At 41.5% G+C, this 18,502-nt stretch overlaps 1 protein-coding gene across 2 annotated transcripts in view; it reads right to left on the bottom strand.

Moving 5' to 3' along the window:
- GALNT17 (polypeptide N-acetylgalactosaminyltransferase 17) overlaps positions 1–18,502 on the bottom strand; it is a 410,986-nt gene that overhangs the window by 287,814 nt on the left and 104,670 nt on the right. For both annotated transcript variants that reach the window (XM_075852899.1, XM_075852900.1), the window contains exon 2: positions 13,628–13,811. In XM_075852899.1, the coding sequence (XP_075709014.1) occupies positions 13,628–13,811 (184 nt within the window). The remainder of the gene's footprint in view (positions 1–13,627; positions 13,812–18,502) is intronic.

Raw genomic sequence — 18,502 nt, 5'->3', positions numbered from 1 at the left:
TTTTTTTAATCCCATTAAGGAATAACTTTACTTACAACTTTATTTTTTTACTTATAATGTATTGGCATACTCCTGTATGCTAATACATTATACTGTGTCACTTTAACACAGGCTTCTGTTTGGGCAGCACATAGTGTGCGATAACAGCAGGCAAACAGAACAGACAGCCCTGGGGTCCTTTCTAAGTCCCCAGGGCTGACTGCAGAGGGATTTCCCAGTCTTTGATCACGTCACCGGGTTTCTGATGACGAGATAAAAAAGGGGTTAAACAGCTGGGGTCCGAATGATTTCTGACGCCAGCTGTATTTAGCAGACTGCTCTAAGATTAGGAGCTGTGAGTTACAGATCCTGCTTAAAGGAAGAGCGCTCACAGGAGTGCTCATCAGCATCTTTTACAGCTCTGCCCCATTAGCGCACAGTTATGACCAGTTACTGCAATTTAAATGGACACTGTCTAATCCAAAATCTGACCTTAACTACAATAATCAGTACATAGCTTAAAAGATGCTGATTCAGAATCTGCAAATTTAATCTTTCTTTTCACTTGCATTCCCTCACTATAAGTTTGCAAACAGGCCGTGCACTGCATGCTGATGATGAATCCTGGGAGTCCTCTTCAATTGTCGAGAATAGTCCTCTGTATGTAACACACGGCCTGTTTGTGCGGTTGTCACCGGGGAAAGGAAAGTGTGTAGAAATATAACATTTACCAATTCGGAATCAGCATCTATAAGCCTAATACTGTTTATTGTAGTTCAGGGGGGTTTGCAGAGGTGACCGAGTCTCTTTAACAGCATTGCCGAACAGTATTCTCATCCCTCCGAACTGTTCCAGATCCAGCAGAATAGTCCCGGATTCTGGACGATGTTCCGCGTTCCCAGGAGGAAGGCAGCATATCCTGGTTTCAAATGTATATGAATGCTAAGAACGCACATACAATTGAATGCAAATGTGAAGCAGGGAGCCATTAGGTCACTGGACTAGATGAGTCTTTATTTATTATTTTTAGGAGGCACTATGGGTGCTTTATACTGTGTGTGGTTGCACTATGTAGGCATTATACTGTGTGAGTGGCACTATGGGGGCATCAAACTGTGTAGGGAGGCACTTTGGGGGCATTATACCGTGTAGGGAAGAACTGTGGGGTAATTATACTATGGGAAGAGACTATAGAAGAGGCTGGACGCAGCCGCAGGGTTAAGGGAAGCCGGCATGACCGTCCTGGTAGGGAAAGGGTTAATGAGGTGAGGGAAAGTTGGGTTGGAAGGAGCTGAAGGAGGGACGGGGAGGAGTTAAGGGGGACGGGGGGGGCTGTTACTGCGCTTCCCGCTGTTTCTCGGCATTGAGCCGGAAGCAGCGGGAGGAGTAACATACAATAAGCAAGCTCCCACCCTCCCACCCTTGGTTTGTTACTCCTTAGGTCTTATGTACGTCCGTCTATGAGTGTTGTGTGTTATTTTGTGTGCTTATTTAACTTGTTTTTCTTTTTTCCGGAGTAGGTTCTGTTGTCATGGCAGCTGGCGGGGGGAGTCCTTGAGGCCAGTCAGTACAAAATGGTGGGGGGGGTCGCATCGGGGGTATGCGTCCCCCAAAAAAGGTACATGGTTGAAGACTTCATCGGGTGTTATCCCTTTGAAGTGGTCTTCTGGTAGAAGGTATATCACTTGAAGGCTTCATCGGGTGTTATCCCTTTGAAGTGGACTTCTAGTGGTCGGTATATCACTTGAGGGCTTCATCGGGTGTTATCCCCTTGAAGTGGACTTCTAGTGGTTGGAGCCATCTGCAGAGGTGAACGGTGCTTCCGAGCTGGTTTACGGCTGGAGGTAATTGGTGGTTTGCAGATGGCTAATTCGGTGTGTTCTTGAAAGGAACATCTGAAGGGGCTTCAAGGACTTCCTCTGCTCGGGTTAATGTTAACGTTTAATTGTTATTTATGATTCTGACCCATGTTGGGTCATGTGAATTATTAGGAGGAATTCTCTGGTGGATTCCTAACTAGTTATCCGAATGTTTCGGATTTAAATTGTTTTTATAAAACTGTGAAATTAATAAACGGCTGCTGTGGCCATTTCACATCCAACCTCGGTGTCATGTGTCTTTACTAAATGGGGGTGGGGGGATAGTATGGTCTAAGGTTAACACACGACTCTACCTAGGCAGGTCAAGGGGCTTTACACTGTGTGTGGTTGCACTATGTGGGCATTATACTGTGTGGGTGGCACTACGGGGGCATCATACTGTGTAGGGAGGCACTATGTGAAAATTATACACAGGTAGGAAAAATACAGGGTGCCGTGGGTACAAATGATTGCCAGTGAATATTCCTGCCATCACTGGCATTGCCTCATGGTGAGTACTTATGCAACACAATCAAAGGGGTCATGTTCTAGCTTAAATTTTGTAATCAGCTGTTTAATATATGCTCACCTTTATCTAAAATGAAAAACACGTATGAGACAGTTTTGCACATGGTGTACATAATGGTGTCATTTTAACATTCCCATGAGTGAGATTGTACCAACAAATGCTGTGGACAAGTTTTATCATTCATATTTAAGCTTACTGTTTCATTAATGAAATCTTGATCGAGTATCTAGGCCTGGGATTGAGTCTCTAATTGTGCGAAAGTCAGTAAGCAAGGATAAATCACAAAAATCGGTGGGTATGTCTATCAGATATTGCTACCAAAATAACTTACGTAAAAGGGAGGCACTGTGGGTTGATTATACTGCGTGGGGGGTACTATACTGTGACAGAGACACTTTGGGGGTATTATACTTTGTAGGGAGGCACTATGGGGTAATTATACTATGGGGAGACACTATAGGGGCATCACACTTTGTGTGAGCACTATAGGGGCATTTACTGTGTGTGGGGGCAATATGGGGGAATTGTACTGTGTTTGGGGATACTATGGGGGCATTATACTGGGTGGGGGCATTATACTGGGTGGGGGCACCACAGGAGCATTATACTGAATGGTGGCACTATGAGGGCATTATACTGTGTGTGTGTGTGTGTGTGTGTGTGTGTGTGTGTGTGTGTGTGTGTGTGTCAGGCACTGTAAGAGCATTATACTCTGTGGAAGCACTATGGGGACAGTATACTGTGTGGAGGCATTATGGGTGCATTATACTGTGTGGGGGGCTCAAAGGGGTATGATACTGTATGATGGCATTATGTGGACATAATAATGTTTGTGCAGAACTATAGGGCATGATATTATGTGCAGGGCACTATGGGGCATTATACTGTGTGCAGGCATTATTGGCGCATGATACTGTGTGGGAGCACTATGAAGGCAGAATACTGTGTAGGGGTACTATAAGGGCATGATATCATATCGGGGCACTATGAAGGCATGATACTGTGTGTTTGTGTGTGTGTGTGTGTGTGTGTGTGTGTGTGTGTGTGTGTATGGACAGGGATTGAGTGGGGTTTGGGGCGTGGCTTAATGTTAGAAAAATGGGCCTCTTTCCGATCTTTGAAAGTTGGGAGGTATGGTATTTTGAGAAAAGACAGAAATCTACCTCCTGTTTCATCACAGGCTCAGAATTTTTTCCAACTGCAGATCTACCTGTTTGTATTAGCTGTGTAATAAATAAGCAAAATGGCGGCCGCCATTATACAGATTATATAAAAGGAAGAGGGGAAAAGAGGAGAAAAAAATAATTCTATTCTTACCTGATCTCCCATGTGACCGCTGTAGCCAATCACAGACGTCAGGGACGTGTCGCTATGGGAGACCAACCTAGCTAAACCATACTTGCTAACTCTTTCTCCCTGATGTCCCGCATCCTCTTTGAATCACACTCAACTCTCCCTGTTTGTTTTTCCAGTCCTCTTCCCTACTGGCACTGTCGCAGACAACGTCCAGATGCAGGGGCATCAGAATGTTGTCTGTGGCAGCACCTCGGAGTGAAGAGGACTGCAGGAATTGGGAGAGGTGAGTAGCTACACATCTGGTCTGAGGCCTGTATTAATTTAGGGGGGTCTTTATTGGGTATGGTTTGGGGTCTGTATTAGTTTAATGGGTCTGGTCTGTAAACGGGATTTAGTGGGTCAAGTCTGGGTTCTGTCTTTGTTTAAGGGGTCTGGTCTGGTAACATCTACTACATTATCTGTGCTCAGAGAGTTATCACTGTGTTATCTGTTGTGTTACATAGGACTGCAGGTAACATCTACTACATTATCTGTGCTCAGAGAGTTATCACTGTGTTATCTGTTGAGTTACATAGGACTGCAGGTAACACTACTACATTATCTGTACTCAGAGAGTTATCACTGTGTTATCTGTTGTGTTACATAGGACTGCAGGTAACATCTACTACATTATCTGTACTCAGAGAGTTAGCACTGTGTTATCTGTTGTGTTACATAGGACTGCAGGTAACATCTACTACATTATCTGTACTCAGAGAGTTATCACTGTGTTATCTGTTGTGTTACATAGGACTGCAGGTAACATCTACTACATTATCTGTACTCAGAGAGTTATCACTGTGTTATCTGTGGTGTTATATAGGAGTGCAGGTAACATCTACATTATCTGTACTCAGAGAGTTATCACTGTGTGTTATTTGTGGTGTTACATTGGACTGCAGGTAACATCTACTACATTATCTGTGCTCAGAGAGTTATCACTGTGTTATCTGTTGTGTTACATAGGACTGCAGGTAACATCTATTACATTATCTGTGCTCAGAGAGTTATCACTGTGTTATCTGTTGAGTTACATAGGACTGCAGGTAACACTACTACATTATCTGTACTCAGAGAGTTATCACTGTGTTATCTGTGATGTTACGTAGGACTGCAGGTAACATCTACTACATTATCTGTGCTCAGAGAGTTATCACTGTGTTATCTGTGGTGTTACATAGGACTGCAGGTAACATCTACATTATCTGTACTCAGAGAGTTATCACTGTGTTATCTGTGGTGTTACATAGGACTGCAGGTAACATCTACTACATTATCTGTACTCAGAGAGTTATCACTGTGTTATCTGTGGTGTTACATAGGACTGCAGGTAACATCTACATTATCTGTACTCAGAGAGTTATCACTGTGTTATCTGCGGTGTTATATAGGAGTGCAGGTAACATCTACATTATCTGTACTCAGAGAGTTATCACTGTGTGTTATTTGTGGTGTTACATTGGACTGCAGGTAACATCTACTACATTATCTGTGCTCAGAGAGTTATCACTGTGTTATCTGTGATGTTACGCAGGACTGCAGGTAACATCTACTACATTATCTGTGCTCAGAGAGTTATCACTGTGTTATCTGTGGTGTTACATAGGACTGCAGGTAACATCTACATTATCTGTACTCAGAGAGTTATCACTGTGTTATCTGTGGTGTTACATAGGACTGCAGGTAACATCTACATTATCTGTACTCAGAGAGTTATCACTGTGTGTTATTTGTGGTGTTACATTGGACTGCAGGTAACATCTACTACATTATCTGTGCTCAGAGAGTTATCACTGTGTTATCTGTGATGTTACGTAGGACTGCAGGTAACATCTACTACATTATCTGTGCTCAGAGAGTTATCACTGTGTTATCTGTGGTGTTACATAGGACTGCAGGTAACATCTACATTATCTGTACTCAGAGAGTTATCACTGTGTTATCTGTGGTGTTACATAGGACTGCAGGTAACATCTACATTATCTGTACTCAAAGAGTTATCACTGTGTTATCTGTGGTGTTACATAGGACTGCAGGCAACACTACTACATTATCTGTACTCAGAGAGTTATCACTGTGTTATCTGTGGTGTTACATAGGACTGCAGGTAACATCTACTGCATTATGTGCCTGTGTTGGTATATATGGGTCTGAATGTGAATGTATATTTGTGCATGCATATATGTGCCTTTTATGTATTTGTATATGTTCCTGTTTGTGTATTTATGTGCCTGTGTGTGTGTGTGTACGTACGTACATACGTACGTACGTGTGTCTGTATATCTTGATGCATGTATATATTTCAGAATGTGTGTATATATATATATATATATATATATATATTCTAGTACGTGCGTGTCTATATATGTGGTTAATTTTTGGTTTGTAGAGGGCAGCAGTAGAGAGTCCCGAACAGGGTGCCATCCACCCTAAGGCCGGCCCTGGCTCCAACATCTATTTCCCTCATATTGTCTGTCGGCATCATCACTGACTTTTACCCATTGGAATGAATAGAGAGATGGCCAGGTTTGCATGCAGCTCCCGTCTTTTTAATCCATGGCAGTTACAGAAGAGCAGAACAATCTTCTCTCAACTCTTTCCATAACTCTTATATACTTGAATGAAGATGGTTGCATGCAACAGCAGCTACTACATCATGGATTTTAGTGGGGTAAAGATCACACTCATGGTTGCTTTAAATTGGCAAATGGGGGTTGCAGGACCCCTGTATTTCCATAATGTAAGGTTACCAAAGAAATTTATGTCATATCCTGTGTATATGCCATAAATGCCAAAGATTGTAATATCCCTTAAAAATCTGTTAATTGCTTTATTAGCCCTTGATACAGTTAGAGAAGTTGAAACACAGGCTAGGGAAAGGTCAAGACAAACAAAACTTTAATTATTTCCAACTTCTTCATTGCTACAGCAATTTAACATAACAATGATCTCCTCCAATTCAATGCAACCATGCCTGTTATTTCAATTTCAATAGTTTGCTTTACAGCAGGTGGAAAAAGAATAAAAAAACAGTGAAGCATAAAGTCTAGTAAAGGGATTGCCTTTCCACACACATATAGGTAAAATGCAAGCAACAGGGGACGCAGCTGTGATTTCCATTTAGCCAGTTTCTTGTATCTGGATACGTAGCAAATACACTTTCATCCAACCATAACAAATACTTATTACATCTATCAATTACCCTTCTATTCCAGTTGATTTTTACATATTTTTACACTCCTATGAATACATATAAACCAAACGAATACAAAGTGGTATAGATTATTTTACTAGTGTTAATAGTATAATAGCTTGGACTCTTATGATCAGTTCAGTGACCCATAAAACTAAAGAGTTCTGAAAACAGAATATACTTGCAAAAATTAAAAAACACGGTAGAGGATAGATTATTGCAGAAAAATCAGTGTAAATGTAAAAATTTCCATATTAAGATAGTACTCTGGTATTGATTGATAACGCACAGCCTGAATACAACAGAAGAAAGGAGTAAGCAGTAGGAAAGCATTGGAGTGAAAATGGCTGGAAGGGAATTAAAACACACAGTTAGCTGCAGAAAGAGGAAAAACTGTAGCTAGGGACAGAGTTGGGGGGTGGGGTGTCAGCTAGTTGCATAGAGCACCTGGTCTCTAGATGGGGTCCCTGAAGATCCTCAAGCTCAGGTGGATGCAGGTTGTTGGGAGTGTGAGAATTTGGGGTCACATATAACACCAAGGACTTTCTAATCGCTAATATTTCTGCTCCTACGCGTTTCGCCAATTGCATCTGGCTCATCAGGGAGACGTGTAGAGTAGCCGTATAACAACTGCCAATACTAAAATTGTTATACCGCTACTATACACGTCTCCCTGACAAGCCAGACACAATTGGCGACACACGTAGGAGCAGAAATATTAGCGAAAGGGAACAGTTTAGAGAGCTAGGGTCAGATTTCAGCGGTAATAGGGTTGTTTTTTTCACAACGGGTGCCTGGAATATTACGAAATTGAGGGTAAGCCAGTTCATGTGCAGGAGATAGTTGAAGCACCACTGTGTGTTCTCCATAAGACTCACTACTACTGTACCGCTGCAACATACAATTAAACCATAACCCTAGCGGTCACTGAGAACACTTTCTTTTGTATGTCAGTCTGTTTGAGATAATTTGTGTTATTCCACTTTTATCAGCTACATAAAAGCTAAGTTTTACTAATTAATCCTTCCCCATGGAACTTAATTGGCATTATGTCTCGTGAAAAGATGCCAAGAGACTGCTGGCAAAGGAGCTGGAAGCCAACTGCTTTGGAACACACGAAAAATGGCAGCGGAAGAAAACCTGCAAGAGTGAGTAGGTAAAAAAGAATCAGGATGAGCCTCGTGTGAACCAGTGAGGAAGTGAAAGAATACACAGGTAGGAAAAATACAGGGTGCCGTGGGTACAAATGATTGCCAGTGAATATTCCTGCCATCACTGGCATTGCCTCATGGTGAGTACTTATGCAACACAATCAAAGGGGTCATGTTCTAGCTTAAATTTTGTAATCAGCTGTTTAATATATGCTCACATTTATCTAAAATGAAAAACACGTATGAGACAGTTTTGCACATGGTGTACATAATGGTGTCATTTTAACATTCCCATGAGTGAGATTGTACCAACAAATGCTGTGGACAAGTTTTATCATTCATATTTAAGCTTACTGTTTCATTAATGAAATCTTGATCGAGTATCTAGGCCTGGGATTGAGTCTCTAATTGTGCGAAAGTCAGTAAGCAAGGATAAATCACAAAAATGGGTGGGTATGTCTATCAGATATTGCTACCAAAAGAACTTACCGTATTTTCCGGATTATAAGGCGCACCGGATTATAAGGCGCACTTTCTATGAGCGCCTTATAAGCAATCTTGTTTCATATATAAGGCGCACTGGATTATAAGGCGCAGCACATTACCGTTAAACAAACCATTGCTCAGACTGCAAGTCAAAATTTATTACACTTTTTAACAATAACTTGCAACTGGTTCAGCTGTAATTGCAAATCAAAACGTTTACCGTACTTTTTCAGTTCATTCCTCCACCAGAAATCCATCAAATCCGTCATCTTCAGTGTCGGAGTTGAACAGTTGGGCGATTTCGGCATCAAGCATGGGGTCCTCCTCTTCATTATCCGAGTCGGTCTCGTTGCTGCTGCTAGGCTCTTCAGTGGTGATTCCAGCCTTCCTGAAAGCTCGGATGACACTGGAGACTGATACATTCTTCCAGGCATCCACGATCCACTGGCACATAGTGGCATAACTCGCACGGCGTTGCCTCCCTGTGTTGGTGAATGTGTGGTCACCTTCTGTCATCCAATGCTCCCATGCAGCTCGCAATTTAACTTTAAATGACCTGTTGATGCTGATATCTAGCGGCTGGAGCTCTTTGGTTAATCCACCAGGGATGACAGCAAGCTCCGAATTAGTTTTCTTCACTTGGGCTTTGACAGTATCGGTCACGTGGGCGCGCATCGAGTCACAGACCAATAGGGATGGGGATTTGTGAAAAAAGCCACCCGGTCTCTTGACGTAGACCTCCCTCAGCCACTCACTCATCTTCTCCTCATCCATCCAGCCCTTTGGGTTAGCCTTAATGATGACACCAGCAGGAAAATTTTCTTTAGGCAAAGTCTTCCTCTTGAAAATTACCATGGGTGGTAGTTTCTGGCCATTAGCCTGACAAGCGAGAACTACAGTGAAAGATGACTTCTCATTTCCTGTGGTACGTATAGATATCGTACTGGTCCCTGTTTTCTCAACAGTACGGTTTACGGGGATATCGAAAGTGAGGGGAACCTCATCCATGTTAATAATGTGTTCTGGCTGGATATTCTTTTCATTTATCTTGGTTATGCAGTAGGTGCGGAAAATGGCCAGCTTCTCTTCATAATCCTTTGGTAATTGCTGGCACACATTAGTTCTGGTGCGAATGGAGAGATGACGCCTTTTCATGAAACGAAAGCACCATGAAGGACCTCCTCGAAAGTCCTTGATCTCCATGTCACGTGCTAAAGCAGTGGCTTTGAGTCGAATAGAGACAGTGGAGACGCTTCTACCTGCGTTTCTCTGTTCCATAACCCACTGTTCTATTTTGTCCTCCAACTGTGGCCACCTTGCTTTGTTTCCTCGGAAACTCAGTTTGGTCTTCTTTACTTGGCGGAGGGCATCTTCTTGTTTTCTCCACTTACGCACCATGGATTCATTAATGTTGAATTCTCTTGCAGCTGCCCTATTTCCATGCTCTACTGCATAACTTATAGCTTTAAGCTTGAAACCTGCATCATAAGCATGTCTCTTAACAGGAGGCATTTTTTCGGGTAGTGGGTATAGTTAACGCTAAAGCACAGATATATTGCAAGGATCCTGCGCACAGAGCTGTAAGTATCACTCAGTGTGGCTCCTGACTACGGTGGCCGTAATGCTCAATCCATTTATGGATACTGTAAAAACCCAAGTGAAGAATAAATTCATAGGCGCACGGGGGGGAGGAGCATGGTGTGTGCTGTGGTATGCCGCCGCCGACCCCTGCCGCCCACGATAGAGGTAAAGGATCCTGTATGAACCCCTCTCTTTACTGTCGGGTTCATATATAAGGCGCACCGGATTATAAGGCGCACTTTCTATTTCTGAGAAATTCTCAGCATTTTATGTGCGCCTTATAGTCCGGAAAATACGGTACGTAAAAGTGCCGATTCACTCCCTGCACTGCAATATTTTGCTGATTTATTTTTGACTATTTGGGTTCATGTTTTGCTTGGTATAAAACCTGTTGCACTTGCAAATCTCACTAAGCCATTGTTCAGCAGTTTCTTCTGTGCTATTTGTTGCCTTAAAAATTATTTGTATTGTATTGACTATGTTCTAATCTAAACCTATATATATATGCAGCTATTCTTCCTTGCATTACACACTGCAGAATATAAACAGCACTGCCTATGTTTTTGCCTTAAAGGGGTTGTCATACTAATAACCTATTCACAGGATAGATCATGAGTATATGATAGGTGAGGATCCGACACGGCACTGATCAGCTGTTCCAGCTGCCTCCGGCCATTGGAAGTTTCGCAGTGTTCGGTGTTGGAAGCAGATGGCACAGTATAGCGACTGTGCTGCAGTACTGCAGATCTGCTCCTATTCAAGCGAATAGGAGCAGAGCTACAGTAACCCAGCATGGCCGCTATACAGTGTACGCAGCCATTTTCTTCCAGCACTGACCACTGCATAACTTCCTGTGCCCGTTGGCCGCCAGAACAGCTAATCAGTGCGGGTGTCGGTCCCCCACTGATCATATACTGATGACCTATCCACAGGATGGCTATTCAGTATGAAAAACCGCCCCATGCCTGGAAAACCCCATTAATAAAGAAGATATTGAACTACATTGCTGAGTGCCTTTTTGTATATTCTCCAGTATATGATTTAAAGTATGTTGCGAATGCCAGAAAGCCCAACTTACAGCTTTATTACCATCTTGTTGCTTTGTAATTTTTCATGCTGTGTTTTTTTGTTGTTGTTTTTTTTTTTTTTTAGCTCTGAGAGCATAGCTTAGCTTTAAGTTGAGTATATTGATTCTAAAGAACAAAGTTTTATGCATGTATGGATTAACACAGTTAAACACCATTATTATTTTTCATGATTCATTCACACAGAATAGAACAGGCATCATAAATGCCAATAAATATCAGGGTAGCAACTGCAAAAATTCAGATTAGGGAAGCAAATAACATCCTTAAAGGGAACCTGTCATCCACATTATGCTGACCTCGCTGAGTCTGTCACTAAAGTAGTGACAGACAAACTGATTTCAGCGGTCTGTCACTTATTTTGTTAAGTGACGGCGCTTCTGAGAACTTACATACAGCTGACTGACAGATTTCTACATATGCATGGTAATAGGGCAGCATAATGTGGATGACAGGTTCCCTTTAAAGGGGAGGAAGAAAGATCAGATGTATTTATCCTTTATCATGGTAAATGTCAAACCTTTTCAGAGAGGATATAGGTTTTACCCGAAAAATAAAGCAGTAACATGCAAAAGCAAAATACCTATTTGTTTGTATAAATTGTAGTTGCACCTTAGTGCCCATTTTTCTATTATCTGATGTGCCATAGAGACAGAAGCACTGGTGCCGCTCTAAGCACTATGATCTCCACCGATAGCCATGAGAAAATAGAGCTACACTGAAGTCATGCTCCACCCAAAGCTATAAGTCAAACATAATTCCCAACATCCACAGTTTTAAACGTGCCTTAAAAACACATCTTTTTAGACAGGCCTATAATATTCCCTAATCTGACTCATTTTCCTAGCCCTCTTTTTACATTAGTCATGAGAACTTGACCACCTCATTCAGCAGTATCCCCCACACTCCTTACACCCTAATGTACCTCATGTCTGTCAACCACCGATACTGGCTGGTAACCGGCTCATGCAGCTTAATGTGTACTATCCTATGTGTATAAAAGATGGCTGGACCATCGCACTAAACAAGCACATTTAAAATTTTGTGTCTCCCCTATTTCCTCATAGATTGTAAAGCTCTTGTGAGCAGGGTCCTCACTCCTTTTGTATCTCTTACTATATCCTCATAGATTGTAAGCTCTTGTGAGCAGGATAATCACTCCTCTTGTATCTCTTACTATTTCCTCATAGATTGTAAGCTCTTGTGAGCAGGGTCCTCACTCCTCTTGTATCTCTTACTATTTCCTCATAGATTGTAAGCTCTTGTGAGCAGGGTCCTCACTCCTCTTGTATCTCTTACTATTCCCTCATAGATTGTAAGCTCTTGTGAGCAGGGTCCTCACTCTTGTATCACTTACTATTTCCTCATAGAGTGTAAGCTCTTGTGAGCAGGGTCCTCACTCCTCTTGTATCTCTTACTATTTCCTCATAGATTGTAAGCTCTTGTGAGTAGGGACCTCACTCCTCTTGTATTTCTTACTATTTCCTCATAGATTGTAAGCTCTTGTGAGTAGGGACCTCACTCCTCTTGTATCTCTTACTATTTCCGCGCATAACTGTAGATATAAGTGCGGCTTCAAGCTTTTCAATAGGCCTTGAGAAAACGTCTGTGCGATGCAAAATGTCTTTAGACCAACTGTCATGTTATTGTATCTGGTACCTACACCTGCACTGTTATACCACAATAAGGAAGGATTACGAATTTAAACGTTGTGTGCCGTGGAATTTTTCTATTACTTGCACTCTATTTCTACACGTAGCACCACGAACTTGATCGTCAAAAGATGAGTAGTCAGAAAGTAGCAATCCAGAGGATGTCACAGAATGGTAGTCAGGAGTCAGGCAAGGGGTTGATAGGAGTCAAATAGCAATAGGAACAAAAGCCAAACAAAGGATGTAACTTGATCTGCAGGCGAGGAGTAAAGGATGGAGCCCCCTGAAAAACAGGGCTACCAGGACTGACATCATCATGGAGCCTTGCTCTGGCAACCCGATGCTGCCAGTCCTGCAGAAGACAAGCGCCGTGACCGAATGCAGCAACTACTCGCAAAGATGCCCTGCTGGAACCTTGCAAGGTAAGTAACACTGTCATGGGCAATCCTGGTGCTGTTATCAGTGTTGGAGAGGGGTGACTGAACAGAAAAGAAGCAATACAAGGCACCCAATAAAACAAATAGGTTGTTCATGCAATGCAAGGAGATGCTGGGTTCTCCACTCTGTATGATAGAGGAGGAGAATAAAGAAAATGTTCCGCTATTAATTCAGAATGCTCTAATAGGGCAATGGAAAAGTAATCTACAGTAATTATATTACAGATATTTACTGTTCCAGTTCTCTAAAAGCAATGGGTCTAGAAGTGTGTTAGTGAATCTGTGTAATCTATCTTTGAAAGTACAGTGGAAATGTGTTTATTTTGTCAGTGCTGCTTACTTAGTTGGTCTGTAGTCAGGTATAGCCCGATCCAGTGAAATTTTCTCACTGAGGTAGGAATTGTAGCCATATTTTTCATGTGGTCCTTTGGCTTTGTCTTCTTCTTCAGGAGTAAGTGTAGCTGGAAGTCCACCTTTTCCACGGCCACCATACCCTTCAATAAGCCCAAGTGATTTTGACAAACCTAAAAACAGGAAAAATTAGTTTTAAATCGAAATGATCTGTGGTGCATTATAATAAAACATTTCCATTACTTTATATTGTTAAAAAATTACATATTCAAAAAGAATAATGTACGTGCTTCTTAAATATTTCCACATGAACCTGCAAATGAATTTGTAATAGCAATTACTATATATATGCTGTGAATACAAACTATATAAACAATGGTGTTGGGACACAGCTCTTAATCATTGAATTGAGGTGTTTCATTCAGTACCATGGTGCATATAAAATGAATCACCTAGCCATACAGTTGGCTTTTACAATCATTTGTGAAAGAATAGGTCATTCTAAAGAGCTCACTGAATTTGAATGGGGTACTGTCATTTTGTGAAATTTCTTCACTCTTAGATTTTCCACGATCAACTGTAAGTGGTATTATTGCAAAGTGGAAGTGTTTAGGAAACACAGCTACTCAGCCACGAAGTGGCAGACCACGTAAAGTTACAGAGTGGGTTATATAAGTTCTACGGCGCATAGTGCATAAAAGTCGCTAATGTTCTGCTGACTCAATAACTGCAGAGTTCCAAACCTCCTTTGGCATTAACATTCGCAAAAAAATTGTATGACAGTAGCTTTATGGCATAGGTTTCCATAGCCGAACAGGTGCATGCAAGCCTTACATCACCATTTGTACCTACAGATTATATAAGTTGTGTCTTTTCCGTAATGTACATGGCCTGATGAAGACGATTGTTCATCGTCGAAACGCGTAGCCACTGTCAATAAACTGAACTTATTAAATATCTCGGGACTTCGTTCCACATCATTTATACCACACAGCAGCGCCTCCAAAAAGATCCAATTTTCTTTTACCTGCAATTGTTTCTACCCAAGCGGTCCCATCTTGGATACCGACCCGGATCTGGCAGCAGCACTGTGGATATTATACGCTTTAATACCTCCGTCTTTCTGGTGAGCATATTTCTTTGCACTGTGTTCTCACCTCGATCTACTGATCTACACAAGGTGGCGCCGTCTTTTTTCTCTTATTTCATTTAGGTTGGACTGCAACAAAGTGCCCCATTTGGGATCAGCACTCCAACATCAGGAATCTTTCCTGCATCGGCAGCCGCGTGTGTGGATTTATCCTTCTCTATTGGAATATCGCTGTGGATTCTTGATCCCGTTTTATTCACATCCCTACAATCAACACTCATAATGCTGGATTTTACAGAAGAAAGGAACATCCTACGGGAAAACATGATCATGGAATTGATTGGAACTGACACCACGATGGGGGCACTCCAGACAGTGAGTAATGATGTTTCCCCCGAACTGACCAAACTAATGACCGATCTGTATCTGTCACTGGAAGATGCCCTTAAAAAGGAAGCTCTGCAGAGCATTGACTGCCGTTTTTTACAAATTTATATCAATGAAAATATCGCCCCAAGGGGTTTAAGGTTTTGCATCAACAATCCTTATCCCACTGATTTGCCTTTCAGCAATGACTGGAAGACTTTTCTAGACCAATGCCATCTAGGTCTCTTGGAAAGGCTTCTTAAAAAGCGCAATACACTCAGTGTTTCGTATAAATTGGAAATCACATCAATCAAAGAGAAACTCCTTAAATTCACTGAACATCGTGACTTTTTGAAACTTGAAACCTCTACGGGGAATAGAATAAATGCATTTGAAAAAGATATTATTTTAAAAAAAGTGAAGAAACTCAAAAGAGACCGCGATGATTATACCCTAAACGATCTGGGAGATTGGAAATCATCTGCACCGCACACATCCAAAACAGATAATGTCGCAACCAAATACAATACCCCACATAGAACCTCTTTAACACCTTTTGATAAATCCTCAAGGTTCAGGGCCCCCTTCAAGCCTCGGGCACCCATTGCCGAGGGGAACACTTTTAGTAGGTCCTTCAAGAATAGTTCAAGACTACATCAGAGACCAATCAACGACAGTCCTTCGACAAGAGTATCAAACAGTATTCTTGCTAAAAAACATCCCATACTCATTCCACTAATGGCAAATAAATCCCTTCTCCAACACCCAGAACAGGATTGCATTTCTACACAACCTGGTCCCTTACCTAACAAAGGACTAATTACCAAAATCCCACTGAATGCCTTTAGGGCATCAGACTTGGATTATCACCTTTCAAAGTTTTTTTCTTTACCAGAACCGATGGAAGTCCTGACCATTCCTGACTCCCCCTCCTCTTCACTCAATGATACCATGGAAGATAACATACCTTCCTTACTTCAATTATCAGTGCACAGCACACCCCAGTCCTCCCCTCCGGGCACATTTATCAGCCCTCGTAGGTGTCTTTCCATATCTCCACCTCTCATAGACAACCCCTTCAGCACGGATTTAGCAACATCCTCACTTGACATCACCTATGCAGCGACTTCTTTTTTGGGCCTTCCTTCAGAACTCACCAGACCCCCATTAACTCCCACAGTTACCAGCAACGACATTCTCCTACCATATTTAACGAGCCCCAAAGCTCAAACCATTACCCGTTTTTTTCCGAAAATACAGAAGATCTCCATAAAAAGAAAATTAAACACAGACACAGAGGACGGAGAGGAGGCAGGAAACGCAGTAAACCTATGCCCGAGATTGAACCCAAAGAAAAATCGAATAAAACAGTAAAAATATTTAATTTATCATCTTATACACTAAACATCCATGAGACAAATCTGCTCAACAAAGGATTGTCCTTTTGCCCGACATCCTCAACCAATGATTTTGACTTATTTATGGACCTCAACCGTTTTGTTAGAAAACTCACTCTCATCAGACACTTTGCTTTACAGAAACCTAGTTTATCATCTATTACATTAGAGGATCCACAGACACCTCTCCCAAATGTAAAAGCCATTCCTGTTGAAGTCTACCCCAAATCCGAATTTTATCCTATCTATCACCAGGGTCCCCTCATCGAAACTTTTTCAACACTAGTGAGCAATGATTTTAGGACGTTAGAGACTCCCCATCTCTATCAAGATAATCTAACCTCGCACGAAAGAAAGGCCATTAAATCCCTGCAAAATAATGAAGACTTAGTCATCCGTCCTGCCGACAAAGGAGGAGGAATAGTGATCCAGAACAGAACCGATTATCTTGAGGAAACGAGTAGGATTTTAAATGACAACACTTTTTATTGTAAACTAGCGTCCAATCCCCTTCCTGCCTATATATATAAATATACGTCCATGATCGAGAAAGCATTCCAGGAGGGCTTACTCACGAAAAAAGAAAAAAGCTTTTTACATGTACCCTTCCCCAACATACCTTTTATTTATCATCTCCCCAAAATCCACAAAACACTCACAGACCCCCCCGGACGCCCTATCATTTCAGGAATCGGCTCATTAACCAGTAACCTCTCTCACTTTGTAGACTTACACCTTCAACCATTTGTACTCACGTTATCATCTTATCTTAAAGACTCTACTCAATTAATCAGTGACCTTTTTAATCTCAAAATTGACGTTTCCACATCCAGTATACACTTTTTAACAGCAGACGTAACCTCCTTGTACAGCAATATCCCACATAATAAAGGCATGCAGGTAACCAAATCATTCCTATCATCAAATGTCCTAATTCCTGATAACCAAATTTCCTTCCTAACCAATTGTATTGATTTTATTCTTCATCATAACACATTCACTTTTAATAACAGTTTTTACAATCAAATCAGAGGTTGTGCGATGGGTACCAGATTCGCACCAGCCTACGCAAATCTGTACATGGGGGCCTTTGAAGAGGAATATATCTTAGGGGAACATTTTTTTAAAAAAAACATTCTTTTATATAGGCGTTACATCGACGATTTGTTCTTCGTGTGGACAGGATCAAAAAACGAAGCTTCAAGTTTTATAAAACTTTTAAACACTAACAGTTATGATATTTCTTTTACCCACACTTTTTCTGACATCTCAATCGATTTCCTGGACCTAACCATTAGCTATGACACCTTGACCAAACACTTTATCACAAAAACCCATTTTAAATCCGTCGATGTAAACAGCTATATCGACTTCAAAAGTGCCCACTACCGCCCGTGGTTAACCAATGTACCCTTCGGTCAATTTAGAAGAGTACGTAAAAATTGTAGTACCAACGAAAATTTTAGAACAGAGTGCAATACTTTAGAGGGGAGATTTAGAGAGAAGCATTTCCCTCCACAACTTATTAAAGATGCAAGAAAAAAAGCTTCACTACTATCCCAGGATTCCTGCCTAATCCCTGTACAAAGAAAACCAGTAGCCAATAAATATAACACCAATTTCATCACAACGTTTAACCAAGGTAACAAAACAATAAGGTCAATATTGCACAAGCACTGGCACATCATAAAAAGTGACCCTTACCTGAAAGATGCGATACCAGTCCATCCAAGCATCACCTTTCGACGTTCACTAACTCTTAAAAACATTCTGGCACCCAGCAGAATCCGAAAACCCAAAACAACAGCAGCAACATTTCTTTCCAGACCCAATGGCTCCTACAAATGTGGTCATCCACGATGCCTATGCTGCAATAGCATCAATAACAAAAAATACTCATACACATCAATAGTGACTAAAGAGTCCTTTCCAATCAAATCATCCCTAAACTGCAGTAGTTCATATGTTATTTATCTATTGGAATGTTCATGCCCACTCCAATATGTAGGGA

The sequence above is a fragment of the Rhinoderma darwinii genome, chromosome 2 (genome assembly GCF_050947455.1).
Source record: "Rhinoderma darwinii isolate aRhiDar2 chromosome 2, aRhiDar2.hap1, whole genome shotgun sequence".
Lineage (NCBI taxonomy): Eukaryota > Metazoa > Chordata > Amphibia > Anura > Rhinodermatidae > Rhinoderma > Rhinoderma darwinii.
The sequence above is the reverse complement of the archived record's forward strand: the minus strand, read 5'-3'. Positions and strand labels throughout refer to the sequence as shown.